At 51.6% G+C, this 19,933-nt stretch overlaps 1 protein-coding gene across 2 annotated transcripts; it reads left to right on the forward strand.

The window, feature by feature from the left end:
- Positions 1-8,506: 8,506 nt before the first annotated feature.
- On the forward strand, positions 8,507-18,830 carry IP6K3 (inositol hexakisphosphate kinase 3). Of its 2 annotated transcripts, XM_075722585.1 has the most exons (6): positions 8,507-8,705; positions 13,690-13,912; positions 14,287-14,318; positions 14,982-15,125; positions 15,842-16,017; positions 17,265-18,830. In XM_075722585.1, exons 1-6 carry the CDS (start codon positions 8,507-8,509, stop codon positions 17,733-17,735), a joined length of 1,245 nt encoding a protein of 414 aa, XP_075578700.1. In that variant the 3' UTR covers positions 17,736-18,830. The 2 variants fall into 2 exon arrangements, with proteins under 2 accessions (XP_075578700.1, XP_009480170.1); XM_009481895.2 differs by lacking the exon at positions 14,287-14,318 and having other exon boundaries at positions 14,953-15,125.
- Positions 18,831-19,933: the final 1,103 nt, after the last annotated feature.

Here is a 19,933-nt window from a genome sequence, read left to right on the forward strand (position 1 = left end):
CCCGGCCGGGGCTGTCCTGGCGTCACCGTGTCACCGCTGCAGCTCCTGTCTGGTACCGCTGCCTGTCTGGGGAGAGAATGGAGAATAAACCAACGGCAAATACATGAGGATGGTCCCAAGCCTTTTGAGATGCGAAGGGAAAAACGTGCGCTGTCGGTGCCTGTGCAGGAGGGGGAAGGATGGGAGCAGCACAGCAGAGTTGGTGTCAGCTCCCTGCGTGGCCTCAGCAGTTTTTGTTGGTCTTTACTGGCTTTTTCTTTAATGTCCAAGGCAAGCCTCAGTCACGCAGTTTCACTCCAGCTCTCCCCCAGACATAAATTTAGTCCTTTAATATGAGAAGGGCCCGGCACAGGTCATGGCAGGATGAGGCTCAGTCGTGCTGAGGTTACCCGGGAGCTGGGGACCAGGCAGCCCTGGCTCACTCGAGGCTTGGCCTCCACTTTTATTAATGACAGTGTGCCCACCCTGCCTGGACTCCGTGCTGGCTTGGAGAGGTTTGGAGTCAGGACTAAGGCTGCAGCTTGCAGGCTAGCCAAGGGTAATAATATCTTTGTGCCTGTAATTAGTTCCTAATTAGCATAGTTTTAATATGAGACAGAGTTGCTCTCCCCTTAGAGTGCTCTGCTTTTTACAAGAGGCTGAGTAATTGCCTCTGCGGCTCTGTGGCCGTTCGACAGTGGCAATCAGCCTGGCTGCCTGTGCAGGGACCCTGCAGCTGCTCACAGGCTCCGGCTCGGGCATCCTCCGTGCGCTCGCTTTAATGGAGCGATAACTGCAAAGGACATGTCTCCCGGCCCGGCAATACGCCTGACATAAAAATGAGATGACTTCAATTAACACATACATTAAAAATATATACGATATCCAGCAGGACGGGCTTCTGCAAAGGAGAAAGGTGCGTGTCGGTGACGTGCTGCAGTAGCCGGACAGCCACGCTGGGCTCCCTGGGGCCGCAGGGCAAACCTGGGTGCTCGGTCCCACCTCTGACTGAGCCCAAGGGGCCCCCCAGCACGGTCCCAGCCCCCTCCGACCAGCTCAGTAATGATTAGATTTAAAGCCTGACGTGTTTGGGGATTGCATACTGGCTTGGCTTCTCTTTCCGGGGGCTTTTGGAGCAGTGTGCTGTAGCGCCTGAAGGTGAGAATAAGGCATGTGGGGACTCGCCGCTTGCTCGTGCGATTCTCGCGGTGGGCACAGCAAGGCAGAGCTGCATTGGAAACCTGCCCTGCCCATCTGTCCAGGAAAAGGAGGAGGAAATGCCCAAGCTGGGGGATGGGAGAAGCAGATCTTGGGAACCAGCATGTTCCTGCTGCTGGGATGGTCCGTCATGCTGAGCCGTGGCCCCCGGGCATCCCATCCTGCAATGCTGAGCCCTTTCCAGACGCACAGGAGAGGCAGCTGGTGCCTGCAGCCATCAGCCCTGGCTTGCTGAAGGGCAAGAGGTGCTTCAGCCCTGGGACAGCTCTGGCTGTGTCCCCTGTCCCCCTGTCTCAGGAGAGCCCGGTGTTTTGGTGCTAAGCCCAGCGGGGACCATAGCCCAGGTGGGATGGAAGAGGCAGCAGCTGGGTCCAGGTCTGCACCGACATCCCCAGCCCTGACTGCAGCCCCGCGTCTGGGCTGGCCCTTCCTCGCCTCGCTGCCCCCTTAACGGCACCTGAACCCCCCAAACCCCTCCGTCTCTCACTGGGGTTACGTTATTGAGCACGAGCTCTCCACAGCCCCACAGCAGCGATGTTTAGGGCTAACCTATAGCTCAGCCATTCAGCTGAGGGGATGCGATCAGGGATGATGTTGTGGCGAGGGGGGTGCAGCGGGGATGGGGAGGATGGGAGCATCTTCCCCACGGCCAAGCAAGGTACCCTGCCTGGAAAGGTCACTCAGTCTCCCCCGGCTCTGTGTGTTTTGCTCCTGACCTCTCCTCTCCCCCGGCCTCCGGCTGCTCCCGTGCTGTTGCAGTGTAGGTGAGGCCGAGCAGAGCCAAATTGTGGCTGGGGGACGTTTGACCCCATCGCTGGAAAGCAGAGAGGTACCTTAGAGGAGTTTACACCCTGAATTCTTGATGCCTCTATTGCATTTTGCTGAGATTGGCCGATGGATGCAGAAGTTGTTGGCAGGGGATGCACTGCGGCTGGCCTTGCAGAGCACCCGGGGTCAGCTTTTTTTCCTTCAGAAACCAAGCTGTTAAAGAGGAAAAAAAAAAAAAAAGCACTTTCCTGAGCTAAAATACCAGCATAAAGCAGAGTGAAGTCAGGGCTCGGGAATCAGGGTCTTTGTTTCATCCTTGTCTTTAATCTCAGCCTCTGCCCCTGGCCATCAGTTCGATCCCTCTGGTCTCCATGAGCCTGTTTTCTCCCCTCCAGTTAGCAAGAATTACCACATCCATCAATCGTTATCTCAACAGTGAGATTTTCTTCCCAACCTCCTGCTGTTTTGCTGCAAAGCCCTCCCAGCACCTTCTCCACTGCAGCTTGCGGTGCCCCGGTCGTGGGCACTGATTTGCTGATGTCCTCGAGTTATCGGTGGGGTCTGGTCCAGGTCCCCCGGCACGGGGCAGTGAGAGCGGGCACCACCCCCTCCTTGTCCTGAGGGGTGCCCGGATCCCCTAAATAATATATGGGTCCTGTCTTCTTGGGATGCGTGGGCTGGTGCGGCATGTCTGGAGCATGCCTGCCCTCGGCACACACGGGAGAGGACATGGGGCAGCGAGTGTTGGGAGGGGGTCTGGAGGCAGCGGGGGGACACGCGCTGTCCTTGACTCACAGGAGGAGACAATTCGGCCCTGGCAAGAAGCTGCCTGGGACTTTTCCATTCCCCCACCGGTCCCAAAGTGCCAGGGTGTCGTTTTTCCCTGCATGAGGCTGTTGGCAGGCTCGGGGCTGGGCGGCTGCGGGCTCCGCTCCCTGATCCACTCACCTGCTGCACAGCTTCGGGCAAACCCTGGTCTCGCCCCGTGCCTTGCCCCCCTTGCCATAAACAGCTTTTCTTTGCCAAACCCCTTCAGTTCAGCGTTCGGTCTGTCCCGCAGCATCCCGGCTCCTCTCGCCACCTCCCTCCAGCGATCGCAGCCCCCCTGCCCCGTCCTTCCTGCATCGCCCTGGCGTCTTCTCCCCGCGCAGGGAGCAAAGAGCTGGTGGGTTTCTTTGCCGGGAGCTCCGTGAAGCTGCCATCTCTCCCGCTCCCGCTGCCAGCCCCCTGCCTTCTCCCTGCCAGGGCTCCCAGCCCGCTCCCGCAGGGAGGTGATAAACACAGATGGGACCGAGCCGGGGGGGCTTTTGCAGGTGGTACGGTGGAAAACAGACGGGAAAAAAGCAACAGTTGTTTTCCTGGAGAGATGATTGCACAAGGGAGCCGGAGCATGGCCATGCTTTCTGGAAAGCCTTGCACACGGCCAGCCCCTTCTCCTTCCATCCTTAACCCTCTCGCACACGTGGCTTTGTTTTCCTTTAACACCCAAGGGTGTCTCTGCCCCCTTTAAAGCTCAGCTGTCAGGGGACATACCAGGCGCTTGTCAGCACCGATGACAGCAGTCAGGTGATGGCCCAAATGTCCGCGGGCTCCCCCCGCTCCCTTATTTCTCATACTTGAGCCACACCGAGAAGCAGCGAGAAACCCAGCCCAGGCAGGACCCCGAGCCCACACTCGCCGCCGAGCCCAGACCGGCCACGGACACCCAGCAGGTGAGGTCCGGGGCGGCTCCTGCGTCGGCACCGGCCGCCTTCCAGGGCAGGATGAACAAGCGCTTCGTTTTGGAGAGTGAGTGGGATATTATTAGGAAGGCTCTGAGCACAGCTGTGGCTTGTGGGAAGGATGATTCTTAGTTTTCACTTTCATTAAAAAATAATCCAGCCACCAAGCCATGAAACATGAAATTACTACTCTCCCCTTAATTGGTTTAGTGGTGGACTTGGTAGTGTAAGGTTAATGGTTGGACTGAATGATCTGAAAGGTCTTTTCCAACCTAAACAATTCTGTGATAAGGGATGGGAACGAGGGGGACAGCCGGCACCTGGGGGGCTGGTACAAACCTCTGGAGCAACGCGGGGGCTGCAAAAAATGAGCCTGGTGGCTTTTGGTTCTCTGTCGCACTCATGGCATTGCCAGGAAGTGCGGGGATGCTTGGCAAAAGGGCAGATGGTGTTTGGTGGTGTGAAAGGCAGAAATGGGGCAGGGTGGTGAGGGGACCGTATGATCCAGTGGCACCGTATCCCCCCATCCCATGGCACTGCTGGCAGCCCCGAGCTTCTTGCCGCGGTCCAAAGGCACGTTCCTGTGTCCCACCGGGAAGCCCAGCCCTTGCCAGCCCCGCTGCTGCCCTGCACCATCTCCCGATGCCCACGCCAGCCCCAGGGGTGGGCAGGGGGCTGCCAGCAGCCTGCCAGCCCCAGATAACACAACTCCTATCCCTCCCCATCCATCCTGCTGCTTCCCGCAAAGCAGCCAAATAAATCCTTCAGTGCAGCTACCTGTATCTTTGCATCTCCTTCGTGAGGAACGTGGGGACCAGTCATCAACTTTACAAACATCATTTTCTTTCAGGAAAGGAAACGTAAGATAAAAGAGCTGAGGGTTTCTGCACGTAAGGATTTACGGCAGGATGGTTAGAGCTGGGTTTCTTGCCAAGAGCTGAGCTTTCCACTCCCGGCATGATGCTGTCCTGCAACTATTTCTGACTCACTATAGTCAAGGGAAGAGCAAGAAAGGCAGATTTGAAGGTTCATTGAGGGTTGCAGCCGCTTGCCTGCCTGTGCAAACAGCCCGAGTCTGCTTCAAGCCCTGCCGGGACGGGCGCTGAGCTGGAACCGGTAGGATTTTCCTTATGGCCAAGGCGTTGCAGAGTTGGGAGGCACGAGGCCAAAGACTGAAGGGAAATGGGGCAACTGGGCTTTGCCCTCAACTTGCTCTCGGGCTGGGCTGGTGCTCGGTGCAGGAGCTGGCTTTGAATCCAGGTCAGCTCTGGTACCAAAAGCTATGGACATGCAGATCTCTTCCAATTAACAGCTACATAATTTTCTTGCCTTTTAATAAAGCAAAAAGAAAAAATCAGCGGCACCCTGCAGTGCTCGAAACCTGACTTGGCAGCAGGGTTTGAGATGCTCCGGGGAGCTGGGTCCCCCAGAGGTGAAGGTGCTAACTGCGGTTATGTGTAACACTAAGAACATGGTCCTGTGCTGACAGAGCACTTGTTTTTAAAGCGATTTTGCTTTTTAATATTCCAAAGTATTTCTGCTAAGAGGACTCTGGCTGTGTACAAGGCGTGGGCTTTCTGCTAGGGTCCGGCTGCCTGCCCCCAGGATGTCAGACTCAGAGCCACGACGTTTCTGCTTGGGATGGGACGGAGTAGGCACTAATTAAAAATCAGAGAATGTAATCTGCTTGATTTCTTTTGGCTGTGTTTAGAGTTGGGAATAAATAACCTGTTTAGCTCAGACTCTTGACATGTAGCCCTAAATGAGAGCGGGGCGGAGGGTAGCGGTACCCAGCAGTGGGTGCCCCCGCAAGCCCTGGCTTGTGCTCCCGGCAGAGCCGCGGTCTGGCCGGTGCCCATCAGCCTGGCAGGTCCTCGTCGCATATACGCGATCGTCAGAAACGCAAGTCCACCTCAGGCCAGTGACGCTGCTGCCATGCACTGGCGGGGAAGCTGGCGTGTTCTGACAGTCACCGGGGAGAAGAGCCGGGGAGATGCGTGTTTGCAGATGCTTTCAAGTATCTCAGGGTTTTTTTTCTGGAGAGGGGAGTTCTCTATACTGAGAAGTATTTTCCTTCCCCAATATTTTCTGACTCATCTTCATCTGCAGTGCTTGGGATGCCTTTTTTTTTTTTTTTTAGCTAGAGGAAAAATATTCAAGGTTTCTGGTTTTGTTTTTGAGGATACAGATTTATATGTAATTCCACGTATTTTTAGCGACGTAAATATCTTTTGGCATCCGCGATAACTTGAGCCGGCAGAAGTGATTTATTTCAAGAGTGTCTTGTTTCAGAGGAGCTCAGAGCAGCTCAGTAAGCGTTTGCGGTAACATTTATCTGCTCTGAACGGACGAGCTGCTTCAGAACAAAAACTAAATGAAAAGAGCCCCTTTCTCTTACTGGAAATCTTGCTCCGAGTTTTGCTTAAGAGAAAACAATAAGAGCCTTATCAAATTGAGGGTTTTTTTTCCCCCGACTCTTCACAATGCCAAGGTTGCCAGAATTGTGTGTTATGTCAGCCAAGTTTCAGCCTTGGACTGTCTCTGAAGCAATAAATACCGAATTGAAGTCATGTTGCACTCCCTGCTCCAGAGAGGTGTTATAAGAAATCTGCTTGCTTTTTGCTTTTCTTTTTTTTTTTTTTTTAAGGAGGGGAGGAGGAGGGAAAAAAAAAACCAAACCACCACAACAAACCTACAGCTTTCAAGGGAGAAATCCTCTTTAAAAGTTGCCGCAACTTAAACAAAATGCTAAATGCTTTTATTAACTTCTAGAAAGGCTCTGAAGAGCTGCTTTCTTCCCCGGCTGAAAAGCACTCATCTAAGTGGCCTGGCTTTGTTCCCTCTGTGCCAGTACAGGCTGGTAATTGTAGAGTAGAAATTCCTCTCCAAAGTGTGTGGTGACGAAAGAATAGAAAAATGGGGGGAAAAAAAAAACCCACACCTTGGGGGAAGGTAAAGGAGCTACTCCATGTGTTTTGGAGGTAGGAGTGTTTCTTCTCCCCCATCTCTGCCTTCAACCCACTTCATCCCACTCCTCCAGGCGAAAAACAAAACGGGCACCTGCGCTGAGTGCTTGTTTGTTCCGTGGTTTAATTGCAGCAGGAGGAGCGTGAAGGGGAAATTTAAGCAGCAGAGCTTTGGCTCTTTGTTGCAGGATGAGGAATATGCTGCATTTTAGTGCTTAAAGCTCCCAATGCTGGCATGGGAGGAAAGGCTGAGCCTGCCCTCCTTGCAGAGACCCGGGAGCAGCCTGGCAGCCAGCTGCCCATGATGGGAAACTCGGGGTTTACTCCTGTGTGAGCAGGGAGGTACCAGCATCCCTCTGCTACTCGGTGTCTCTGGCCCAAGGAGGGGGTGATGGTGCTGCCCGGTCCCAGCCAGGCTTGGGATCGGCAGAGATGGTTTTGCTCACACCCAGCAGCACATCCTGGAGGCTTTGGTAGAGAGAAGGATCTTCCAAAGACATTCTTAGCTACCGCGTGGGGTAAGAATCGGATGCAAAAGTCCCCAAGCTTGGCTGAAGTTGGAGGAACAAGGAGGAAGTCACCCGTGCTAACAGGGGCAGGCAAACCAGGGCTCTGCACGCCCCTTTTTGAGGGCTGCAGGAACATGGACCAGTCCTCAAAAGGATGATTTTTTTTTTCCCCCCGTCCCTTTAGTTTGGGGTCTGGAGGGTCTTCCTCTGATTTTACTGCCTCAATGGTATGAAGCCAGACTGCTTCCAGCATAAATATTAGCTCAGCTGCCTTTTTTGCCTACCTCAGTGGCTGTGGGATTCTCCTGCCTGATGTCCACCAGAGCAATAGCCATCCATGGGCTTCTTGCGAACAACAAAGTGAAGGGGTGGGTGTTGCCGGGTGCTTGCAAGAGAAACCGAGGCAGTACAGCACAGACGCCGTCCATGCCTGTGCTTTTCCTACCTTACTGTTTTAGAGCCAGGACTTGCTGCTGTCAAAATCAAGGAGGAATTTCTCTCGGTGGCTAGAATCAGGAACGGATCTGCTGCTGGATGCTCCCTTGGGCTGTAGCAGAGGGCAGGGCTGGAGAGCTCAGGGGAGCCGGCGCTTGGGTGCGAAGCGTCTCGGTGCTGGGTTGACATCCTCGTGCCAGGTGATAGCACAGTGGAGGAAACGCTCCTACTAACACACTGGTGTTAGAGGACAAGGAATGTCCCAAACTGGGGTTTCTTTCGAAGGCTTGCAGACGCTTTATGTCCTAGCTTTATGTCCTTAATGTCCTAGCTTGGGAAGGACTACGACCACCATTAACACTGTCTCGTAAGGCAAACTGGGGCTGTTTCACAGCAAGGGGTGTCATTAATACAGCGTATTAATAACCTGGCATTACCGGCCCAAGGAATGCCCTGATCCAGCTGGTTTGATGAGGCCACCGCATTAACTTGATAGCTCTTCTCGATCGTTCCCCTCTGTTTCTTTTGCCCCCTAACAGGTCTAAACCGGGTCTTTTCCAGACTCCGCATTTCAGGCTGGGGCTCCCTGCCAGCCCCTGGGCGTGTAGAGAGCTCATCCCACCCGGCTGCGCCCTCGATGCCCGGCCCCGGCTGCTGGTGGGTGGCGCGGGGGCACGCGAGGCCGGGCTGAGCTCCCAGCCCTGCCGGGATGCCGGCGCAGACGGTGGCTTTGCGGTGGCTCGTCGCCCTTTCTCACGCTCCCCCACGCTCTCTGTTTTGCAGACACCATCGATGAAAACCCCGAGCGGGTGTTAACTGGCCCAGCGCACTATGTCCCAAACGCGGCTTCCGATCTGCCGTCGCTGCTACTAAAGGGGAGCGAGCCCCGCTCCGCCTTTCGCCCAGCACCATGGTGGGGCAGAGCCCCTTGAGCCCCAGCGAGAGCGGGACCGCCGTCCTCCTGGAGCCCTTCGTCCATCAGGTGGGCGGCCACATGAGCATGATGAAGTACGATGAGCACACGGTCTGCAAGCCCTTGGTCTCGCAGGAGCTGAGCTTCTACGAGTCGCTGCCCTTGGCCATGAGGCAGTTCACACCCCAGTACAAAGGTAAGGGGAGACGCTGGGGAAGGAGCGAAGGGCCGGCAGTGTTGTCACCAGGATTAGTCCTGGGATTGGGATAAGGGACTGCTGGCTGCGCGGGAGGTACTGGCTGGCTCGGTCGGGCTGGGTCTGAGCTGTGGAGCCCCGTCACTCATGCAGGTTTTGTCAAGCACAGATGCTCCCCGGGTGAGAGTGTGCACAGGAGCAGGTCTGTGAGACTGGGAGGGTTTCCTGGGTCTCTGTGGCTGGGGGGAGTCTCTGGTGGCTAATAAGGGTTGAGCGCTGGCTGATGGCTCCAGGACATCCTCCCCTCTGCCCATCGCCTTGCTGCCATGGTTGGCCTTGGTAACGAGGAGACTCTCGTTATGTCAAATAGGACTGAAATTGGTCTGTTCCTGAGGGGGACGGGCATGAGAAGGTGAAGGCTGAGTGCATGAGCACGATCCCCTCCCGAGGAGCCGAAAGCCTGGGCAGCGCAGGAGTGGGACAGAGAGAGTAAGAAAAAGCACAGAACAAGGGGTAGGAATAGGATGGGGTTTCTCAGCACTGTTTGCCTTGAGGATTTTACAGGTCGTGGCCCCAGATAAGCTGATCTGATGGCATGTGAATGGTGGCACTGAGTAGGTGCAGGAAAGCAGGGATTAGGAGAGTCTTGTTCAAAACAGGATTCCCAAGATCTGACACATTATGTGCTCTGCTCAGTAGAGCTTTGAATTAGCATCCCCTGATAAGAAAGGTTTTCTGTACCAGGAGCAGAGCTCAGGGTGCCTTTGCACCACGTGTGGCCCCATTGCTCCAGGACTTGGTTTTAGAGGAGGTGAAGGTTTGTGTCAGAGGCAGAGAAGTCAGTGAGGGCAAGGAAAGGGTAAGGGTTGGCACTAGCACGAGCGGGGGGAGAGATAGTCCTTGGGGCCAGCATGAAGATGGTCCTTTGGGGCCAGCATGAAATACTGAGCCTGGAAAAATACTGAGCCTGGAAAAACAGCCCAGGGATGTATGAAGCATTGCTTTTGCTGGGTGCTCCACCTCAGCCAAGCCCTGCTCCCCCCCAGTGCTCCTGTAAGCACTGGTCCCTGGAAAACTAGAGGCACAAACCGCTTAACTTCTTAAAAATCAAATCCAGGCAGCTGTCCTGCCACAAGCAAGAACCTCCTGAGACAGGGAAGAGCCTCCCACCTGCCCCTCTGCTCGGTGCCCCCCATCACTGCCCAGTCCCCCCTTCAGTTTCCCTGTCCCTAAACTCTCCTTGCCCTGAACCACTTTCCCAGCTGAATTTCTGTTTAGCTATTGAAAATCAGCTCTTGGTGTCTGTGGGGGTCCTAGCATTTTTTTAAAGCCATCCTCCCTCCCTCCTTTTCTTATTCCCTCACTATTTCTGCTTTTACTGCCAGACTTGTGCTGCTCATAAAGCTCCTGACCCTGGATTTTTGCAAGAGGCGAGAAGCTCAGCTGTCACATAAAAATTTAAAATATCTTTTGGTCCTTCAGCATTACAGAAAAGAGCTCGAAGTGTCAGTCGTGGTTTCGATGCGCTTCCAATCCAATCTCTCCCTTTCCCAGAAAGTCAGGAGCCTTTGTAGATTTATGGGACAATATTAAAAGGATGCTTAATAAAGAAAACAAGTCTTCCTCTAAGCAATTTTCTTTAGTGGGGGCCAGGGTTCAGTGCTGGAGAGCTGGGCCCTGCTCTGTCTCTCTAATAAAGATGTTAAGCAGTCCCAGCTTATCAGTTCAGGGGTGGCCCGGTTATTAATACCTTTTAGTCTGCTTTTTCTCTTCTACTGCAAATCCCAGTGAGTTTTGAGACAAGGGGTAATTAAATAGCAATTCTTCTCCAGTTTGGCATTGGGCACACACATTTTTTTATTCTGCTTATAACCGGCCCAGCCCTGAACGCCCTGAAGGCGAATGAAAGAGGTGGAACATTTTCCCATGAGGGTGATGGGGGCGGTGAGCATTGCGGGGAACAGCCCTGAGGTCTTCATCACCCTCTCACACGTGGCCATGTTCCTCATCTCTATTCTTAGGCTGCAGGGCGGGATGGCTGGGGGACCATTATGTAATGATGACATTATGTGCAGTGTTGATCAAATGTCATCATTCAAACCTAACACCAAGGCGGCTGCTTAAAAAATGTCTACCGCTCACGTAACCGTTTCAGACAGGTTGGTGACCTCGGGACCGGCTTTCCCCCACCAACCCCTCGCAAACCTCTGCCTGCCCCAGGCTGAGCTTGCAAAGGGATGCCGGACTTGTTTTCAAGCCCGGTTCTGCTCAGATTCCTATTGCACGTGGCAGTAAATAAATGCACTTGTAAACTTAAAAATAAATCCATGAGGGCAGAGCTACATAGCAAAACGTTCCTGAGGATCACTGGGATGCCACTAGCGTGGTGACAGCACCCGTAAATACCCGCTGGCTGCCTCGCCAGCTTGGGACAGGAGGGGAATTGAGGTTTTGGTGACACTAAAAGGCCAGCAAAGACAAGTCCCTAAATACACCTTTGCTCCCAGATAGATGTTTTCTTATTGCAATAAAAGAGAAGGTCGGTAGGCATGTGTTGCAGATTTGTTTTGCACACGTAGGTCACTTGCAGGATATATGCAAAACCCGTACGGAAGCACACCAGGAAACAAAAGTATTTTTCAGGCTGAGACATAGGTTTATGAAGGCAGAGTTTTCAGCTGGAAGGAGTGAGAGGATCACATTCCCTTGCAATTTAACGGCTCATTCTTGCCTTTGAAAATCTCCCCATTAATTTTCATATTAATGTAAGATACTTAAGAACTCTTAGTTTCATGCTATATATAACGTTTTTAGGGCCAGATTGTCAGCACTATGTAAATCAGCACAGCTCCATTGACTTGCAGATATGTAATTGGGACAGTTTTTAAGGTTACAGGCTGCTATAGCACTGTAACTGAGGCGTAGGGCTAGATTTGGAATTGAGGACTCCGTTCGCCTCGCAGTGACTTTTTAAAAATAAAAAGGCTTTGATTTAGGCAGAAGATACGCTGGCTTTTTTTCCTGCCTACCTCCCCTGAAAATTCAAAGGAAGCATCCGAGCTGATAGGAATTTTTCTTGCTCTCAGTTATCCGTAACATGGATTTTTTCACGAATGGGACTCAGCAAAAGATCAGGTGGGTAACATCGGAGCCTGAGGACGACAGAGCTCCCTGTGCTCACCATGACCATAAGCAAAGGACTAAGACAGCTAGAAATATTACTTACCCCCTAATTAAGGTTTCCAACCCCCCCAGCTCCCTTAGCAAAGCAGCCTGTGTGTATTTCTCCCCCATTTCAGTGCAAAATTAGCTGATTTAACTGAGCCCGCTATGGCACGCTGTTCAGATTAATGCCGATTTTACAGCAAAAGGGAACAGAAATGGCTGTGGTGCCTGAGCAGAGGGGCCGTATGGAGGGCGGGAGGGTAGCGCATCCGAATACAGCTGGAGCTGCAGGGTTATGGGGAGCAGGACCCGGGGAGGGATGGGCACCCCGAGTCTGACGGAGGTGGCCGGTGGCTGCAGACACACGGGGCTCCTGCAATTCGGGCGGTGAAAACCTCCTCAGTCAGCAAAACTCAGCAGGCAGGACTCTGTGCACACACAGAGAAGGCAAATCCTTCTGTCTGTGTTTACTTACTATAATCTCACTTTAAATGGAGAGAAGGGAGTTTGCGTATTTATTCGTTTTGGCAAATTTGCTTGGGAGACAGAGCTCCCTTGTTTGTTAAGCTGCCAAAATGTATCTCCTTGCAGTGCCCAACAGACCAAGTGAGGGTATCTTGGGGAGAGTTGGATAAAACCCAGCTTCATGTCTTGCTAACGGACAGGGGAGATCTTTCCAGTGACAAGTTTTGCTGGTCCAACAGCCTTGACCATCCTCTTGGATCTGCCTTACTGCAGCTAGACGTGAAAGCAGCAGGGTACAACCCATGTGGCTGGCATCCCCTCTGAGACCCAAAGGGCGATGCTCTAAAAATGCCTCTGCTGCCTTGAGAGGCTCAGACAGCCCTGACAGAGGGCTGCGGGAGCAGGACTGCTGTTATCAGCCTTTCCCAGAAAGGTCAGAGCCGTCTGGTACGCGAACCATGGCCATTCCTGCTCCGTCATTTGAAACGAGGAGGCAGCCGTCCCCATGCCAGGGATGGGCTGAGACTGGGCTAAATATGTGATGGGCTGAATGGCATTTGAGTCCTGTGATTGCCGTCAGAGTCAGGGAAAATTGCAATGCTAAAATACACAATGTTTTAAGCACTTATGGTGGAAAGTAATAATCCCCGTTCACAGTCGTGCTCCTCCTCATGCATGAACATCGGACATGTGAGGGTCGGGCCCCCCCCATCGGCTGTTTGGGTGCTGGTCCTTGGCGCCTGGGGAAGGACACAATAATGACAATGTACAGGCATCGCGTACACAGGCAGCGCTGCCAGCCCATGCACATGCCTTTGCCCTTGCTCCTGGGGGCTCTCCAATTAAAGGAAGCAGTTGGCATGCTGGTTATCTTTGGAAAATTCCTGGTCCCCAACCCTCCCTTTGCTTCCTGCCAATGAAAAGCATTTCCAGCCTTGCCGTTGTCTTAAAAAGTGAGACCTAAATCCCATGCCATAAATAAACCCGGAGCTCTGGGTCCAATGCAGGGGTCTTTGCTGGGTCACTTGTGGCAGAGCAAAGACCGGAGGGATGGACGACAAAGGAACAAGATGTTCAGAGGAGGCAGGTTTCAAGCCAAGCCTTGAGAGGAGGGTTCATTAAAAAAGCCTGTGGCTGTTTTCCAGGGTCTCAGACTAATGGTGTTTATTGGGCCTCAAATCAGAGTGGGATCAGTGTGAGAGGCCATGAAAATACAAGGAGGCAGCTGCCCTGCTAAGCGTCCGCCCTCTCAGGAAGGCTGGACCACCTCAGGCTGGTGCAGATGGTGACCAAGCCTGTATGGTAACCCACGGGTTGCTCTCATTCTGGTTTGTTTTTCCCCCTTTTTGTCCAGGCATCGTTTCCGTGCATCTCAAGAAGGACAGCCTGGGCAACCTGACCCTGATCGCCAGCCCCAGCCTGCAGACGGAGAGCCGTGGCCGGCTGGATAATGCCATCGGTGACTCCTCGGTGACAATATGGCACAAATGCAAGTGGGCTGCCAGCACCGGCACCGGCAGCGAGCACGCACTCGTCACGTGGAGTCACACGCAGCTCACCAAGACCTTCAAAGACAGGTGAGGGTCTGCTGCTCCCTGCAAACATCCTCCTGGTCCTTGCCTGCTGCTTTGGGAAAGGTCTAACCAGGATGGTTTTGCTGGCACAACTCCTGTTTTAAGGGAAAGTGAGCAAAAGCAATGCCCAGCCAAGGTGAAGAAAAGCAAAGCCCAGCTTGGTGGCTTCATGGTTCATCTCTTCCCCAGCTTGTGGATGGAGCGGGGCAGAGCAGGCTATCGCTGAGATGCTGTTGCTCAAATACGTGCCTCAAATTCTGCTTTAAACCCGTTTCCTCAGAGCGCAGCACGCTCCAGAGGGAGGACAGGCCCCATGAGAACTGCCACCAAGCACCCAGCACGTAACAGGTGGTAACCAGCTGGTACCCAGCCAGAAGCAGCAGCCCCGAGGTTGTTCGATCCTGTCCTCGTCCCAGGGGAGAGCTGTCTCGGAAAGGCATTGCAGCGCTTGCAAGCACACCGTGACCTTAGGGCTCGCAGAAGCTTTCCGCAAGACATCTTTCATCTCAAACCGGTTCAGAAAAGACTTAGGTCAGCTATGACTGAAGGGTGCAATATTGCTACCGTGAAAACGCTGCCCTCGGTGTGATGGGAGTTATGGTTTTTGGATGAGCGAGACCAAGGAATGACCCTCCAAAGAGAACAAATCTCCTGGTCGCTCCCTCCCTCCCCTCCTCGAAGCCAGCCCCTTTAAACTGAGACTCATTCCTATTGTTGGACAATTTGCCTGTGTTGTGCCTGTTAGGTAGATAAATAGAGATTCCTGGTCATTGGCGCTATGAATGGCGCTTTTCACAGGAGCCAAGCACACCTGGAAATTATAATGAAAGAAAATATTGGCACCCAGCAATAGCTGGCTTTCTGAAAATTACTTTTATGGTGTAACAAAGGATCTCCACAGGTTGGACATGATGAATATGTTTCCTTTGAGAGTCCCTGAAAATTTACCTTATCAAGTTTGAGGCTCTACAAAAGAGGAGGGGAGGGAATAATCTCTTCTGGAGCTTATAAACCAAACGTGTTCTTTTGTGTATTTTGTCTAGCTGCCCGGGGAAGATGCTATTGAGGACAGACCTTCAGTACCACACAGATTCACTTTTAGAAGAGGCAAACCGAAACCAGCCGGAAAGAAACAGCTACAACCCCTGGGGACTGCACTGTCACAGGCAGCACCTGAACCGCATGTCATCCAAGCATAATGAGAACAAACTTCATCGTATCCTTTTTCCTCTCTCCCCTCCAGCATAGTCTTGGCTACAAATAACAGCTCATAATCAATGTATGTTTTATTGCAGGGGGTATGCATCCCTCCTCTGCCCAGTCTGGGAAAATACAGAAATACAGAATATACAGAATACACAGAATATAGTTGCTCTGTTATCTTCTCCCACTGCTCAGTTGGATCAGATGATCATTGTAGGTGCCTTCCAACTGAAATATTCTATTCTAGTCTAAAAAAAAAAAAAAGAAAAAGAAAAAAAACCACTTCCCATAAAGGGTATTCAGCACAAGTCAAGGATCCCCTTGGCATACATTTCAAAACACAACTATATAGGAATTAGCAGCTGCCTCGCCTTTTATTTTCCTATTACACTTCATTACCCACCAGTCATGTGAGTAATACAGCTTAACAACTTCTCCCACACCCACTGGAGTGAGTACGGCACCGAGGCAAGGTGTCGGATTGACAGCCCAGGGCTATCGTGTCACTGGAGAATGGAGCTGTTGGTGCTTTAATTGGTAGGACTGTACTACAGTAAATTAACTGAAATTGGCAGCAAGGGGCCGATAGCAATGACATGTTGGTAAAATTGGCTCAGAAAGTCTCATTACAGTTGTGAGCTATTATGGAGAGCGTCAGCAGTTGCTCTGATTTAAGACCTGTTTCAATTAGAATTTAAAAGTATTTGGTTTCCCTTAACTCATGTTCAGAATTTCTATTGCTTGAAAATGTGGTATCAAAATACAGCTATCCCTGCATCCTGGACTTAAAGATGGGAACCCGGCAGCATGGCGATGATGCCTCGGAGGAGAAGAAAGCCCGGCACATCAAGAAGTGCGAACAAAGCACCTCTGCCTCTCTGGGTGTTCGCATCTGTGGGATGCAGGTAAGAGGGAGCCCTGGTCCTTTTGGTGTTTGCCTGATGCACGGCTTGAAACCAAGCTGGAAATCTAAAGGGACTCTTTCCTTTGTCGGTGTGAATTGAAGCAGTTTCATTCCTGTCTCCCTGCAAATACAGGCTGTAAGGACTGGCCACTCGGCTGTGTGCTCTGTCCTCAAACAGGAGATGAGCCTGGGGGAGAGCACAGAATATGGCACATAGAGGGCAACCCTTGCCCGTATCCCCTCATTGACTTCTGGAGATTTGGCTGCTTTCGCAAGCGGTGGCTGCATAAGCACCACCCCGCACCACTGCCACCAGCATGAGCAGCTGGAACCAGTTTACCCCGGCTGAGAATCTGTCTGCACATGAACACAGACTCCCCTCTCATGCTCAGCTCTTGGCTGCTGCACAAAACCCAAAAAAAGCATCCCTCGCCCCACTCATTCCTTTGCGGAGCTGTCTCATCCTGTTGCTGCAAGAGCAGGGGTTTATTTTGTGCTAAATATTATGGTTCCTCTTGCTCAAAATCGCTGCCCTTCCTCCTAGAAACCCAAACCATGCATTTGTTTCACTCACATTTCTCAAGCAGGTTTCAAAATGTTGTTCTGCTGTGCCTGAAGGGTAATTATGACAATGATGATTATAAAGCACATTTATAGCAGCATAAACACTCGGTGTCAAAACCTGTGTCCCTTTCTGGTCTCTGACATCCTTCTGTTGAGCAGATTATCCTTTAAATTATAACTGGCGTGTGAGCTAATTCTAAATTCACTCCCTCTTTTCTTACTCAGTGTTACCAGAGCCTCACATACAAATTTCTGTCTACATCTTGTCTCTCTGCGTTTAAGAAAGCAGGATTATTGCTACCCATGCATTACGTAGTGCGAGAAGGTGCAAAGCTGGGGTGGGGTATTCCTGCAAACTCCTACCGTAGCCAGAGGCAAAATGCTGTAAATCACCAGTGACATGGCTATGACTTACAGCGATTTGGGTTTCACAAAGGGGTAATTTATAGCAGTACAACAAGAATCTGCACTAGTGGTTTAAATTGAATAGTTTAAATCACCAGAAAAGACAGGAGGTGGGATTCAGTGAGAAGCCTGCAGTACGGTGCCAGCTTTGCTAGATATTGCTGGACTGCAGAGGATTTGTGTCCCGTTTCAGCTTGGGTCTGAACTTTCATATTAGGGCGAAATCTAGCGCTTTGGAAAAACTGAACTGAATCTGGATTGTTGCTCTCTTTCCTCAAGGTTTACCAAGCGGACACTGGCTATTTTCTCTGCAAAGATAAGTATTACGGCAGGAAACTCTCACCGGAGGGGTTCAGGCAAACCTTGCGCCAGTTCCTGTGCAACGGTAACTACCTCCGAACAGATCTCCTGGAGCCCATCATCCTGCGACTAAAAGCTCTGCTTTCTGTCATTAGGAAGCAAAGCTCTTACAGGTTCTACTCCAGCTCACTTCTCATCATTTATGATGGACAGGAGCACAAGGAGAACACGGCACCCTTGGATAATCACCTGCACTTCCAAAAAACAAACTGCACCACGTCACATGGCACTAATCACTCCAGAGTTGATGTCCGCATGATAGACTTTGCCCACACCACTTTCAAAGGCTCCAAAAGCAATCACACCACTTACGATGGGCCAGACCACGGCTATATTTTTGGCCTGGAGAATCTCATCAAAATCCTTCAGAATATCTCAGAAGGAAAATGACAAATTCTGTGAAATAGCCTGGATTTACTAGTGACCGATAGCTCTGAAAAGTACCGCATTGGGTCAGTTGTATGGGACCCTCACAGCTGCCGGATGTCACGTGCACGGTTTGGAATGAGAGCATGGACAGCTTGCTAGGAAAGTGCAAAAAACGCTACGTGCCATTACTGAACTCAAGCGTAAAAAGCAAAGAGCTGAAAGAATCTGTTCTGCCTGCAATCAATCAGAAGATTTATTTTCCTTTCTTGTTTTACTGCTGTCCTCGATTTATTTGAGAGCCAAAAGAAAGCATTACTTGAAAGAGTCTTAATGATAAAATAGGACCTGCTCACCTCTACGCTCATGAAGCCAAGCGGGCTAAGGAGATATTGTGCATTTGAGTGAGACTATTAAAATGAGCTGGCAAGTCTGAGCAGATTGCAGTATTACTTTCAACTCATGCTCAACGCTACCGGCTGAATGCAAAGACACAAGCGGGAAAGAAAAATGCACACCCTGACATCCACGCTCCACAGGCCCAGCGCTGCGAGACAGTCGGGTGTTCTCCATACAGCACGGGTATTGAAACACAGAAGCACGAGACGCTGCAGAGGTTCTGCGCTGCTGAAGGTGTAAAAGCAGGGGGACCTCAGACCAAGAACCGGACCTTGTGAAGGTTTAATATCCCTGCAGGATTATAACAGGGCATGTTTCAGAAACTTTCTAAGCAAGGGGCTCTGCAGGGGCAGGAAGTATGGGAACGCGATGATCCGGTCAGGTATCAGTCACAAAAAACATTCGCATCAAGGTATTTTTGCTTAAAAAAAAAAGAAAAAAAAAAAAGTAAAAAAAGTCTGAGATTGAGTCAGGGACTAGACATTAAAGGTCACCTAGAAATTCTTTGATACAAATATTGCGTGTGTGTTTGGAAGAGACGGTAACAAAAGACTCAAAATAATGTTTACAGCTTTTGTGGACAGATTTTATTATTACGGAACAAACATAATTCCTTCCTGCATGGTGTGGGAAACCTGAAAGAGAAGTCCTTGCACAAGGAGTAGAGCTACAGAACCCCATTACTGGGGAGTGGGGATATAAATAAAATTGTCTATGTAACTCCCACCTGTTGCCCATCTCTTTTTCACTTCCACAGCATCCTTAAGTTATGTCACCTTTTGTTTAGGGCTGTATGTTTTGAAGAAAGCCATTATTTCCACAGGTTTAAACACCAGATCTCAAGGGAGACCCCTTCACTTGTATTTTACTGCATGCAGCTGGTGAATTGCTACAATTTATAGCTGGGAAATTTAAGTCATCTGGCCCAGTTGCATATTTTACTTGGCCTGAAGTCCATCTGGGAAGACCTCATTATTTACGGGATATTGTTCACAGTGTTACATATTTCTCGCCCGCAAACTCAGATGGCTATAAAAAAAAGCCACAGACACCGCTTGGGTAGTGAAAGGATTGAGTCATCAATTGCCCTGGCTCACACGCGTGCACCCGCGGTCCTGCGATCAGCGCTAATTGTGGCTGATGGCTGCCGGGGTTTATAGAGACCCACCTCAGCACCTGCATCACTGCTGAGCCCCTTGCCGGATGCGTGCACCGGGACATCGGGTCCAAAAGCGGGGAAGGCGGGAGACAGGGCCAAGCATGCCAGCAGCAGCTGAGCATGTGCCAGACCCCCTCATCAGCAGCAGATCACCCCCGTTGGCCGCACGACTCATCTGCCATTGCTCCTCGAAAGAAAACGGCAACCTGTTGCTTGCATAGTGACAGAAGGCATCCCACTCCCCACCTTTTCACGCCTTTTATACAAGCACATAATTATCAAGCATTTAACCATTTGCCCGCCAAGAGGAGAAGCTCTGAGCCAGCATACCACCTTACGTACTCCACATAGAGAGGAGGGAAAACAGGCAAGACTTTCTAGGTTTTAAAACGGCCAGAAGCCAAGCATTAAGGTAGCTATTACGTGGTGCACTGCTGGCTGCCTGGCCCGGGTGTCTGCAGCACCGCAGGAGCGAGATCCCTTTGCCAGCAGCACAAAGCACGACGCTTGGCAGCGCAGGCAGCAACCTAGCAAATGAACGGGCAAAGCCAGGCTGCTCACCAGCTGCTTTTCAAAAGCACGGGGTAGGCCGTGAGCCCGCCGGGGGTGCTGGGAGCGCTGGCGAAGAGCAGCGTCGCTCCGCAGGCCTCGACCTGTCGGTGGT

The sequence above is a fragment of the Pelecanus crispus genome, chromosome 17, assembly GCF_030463565.1.
Source record: "Pelecanus crispus isolate bPelCri1 chromosome 17, bPelCri1.pri, whole genome shotgun sequence".
In the NCBI taxonomy this organism is placed as follows: domain Eukaryota; kingdom Metazoa; phylum Chordata; class Aves; order Pelecaniformes; family Pelecanidae; genus Pelecanus; species Pelecanus crispus.

Coding starts and splice junctions, on each gene's coding strand:
- IP6K3 (XM_075722585.1), top strand. CDS start 8,507: ATGGTGGGGCAGAGCCCCTTGAGCCCCAGCGAGAGCGGGACCGCCGTC. Junction 13,913..14,286: donor ACCAAGACCTTCAAAGACAG/GTGAGGGTCTGC, acceptor CCCAGCCAGAAG/CAGCAGCCCCGAGGTTGTTC. Junction 14,319..14,981: donor GGTTGTTCGATCCTGTCCTC/GTCCCAGGGGAG, acceptor TATTGAGGACAG/ACCTTCAGTACCACACAGAT.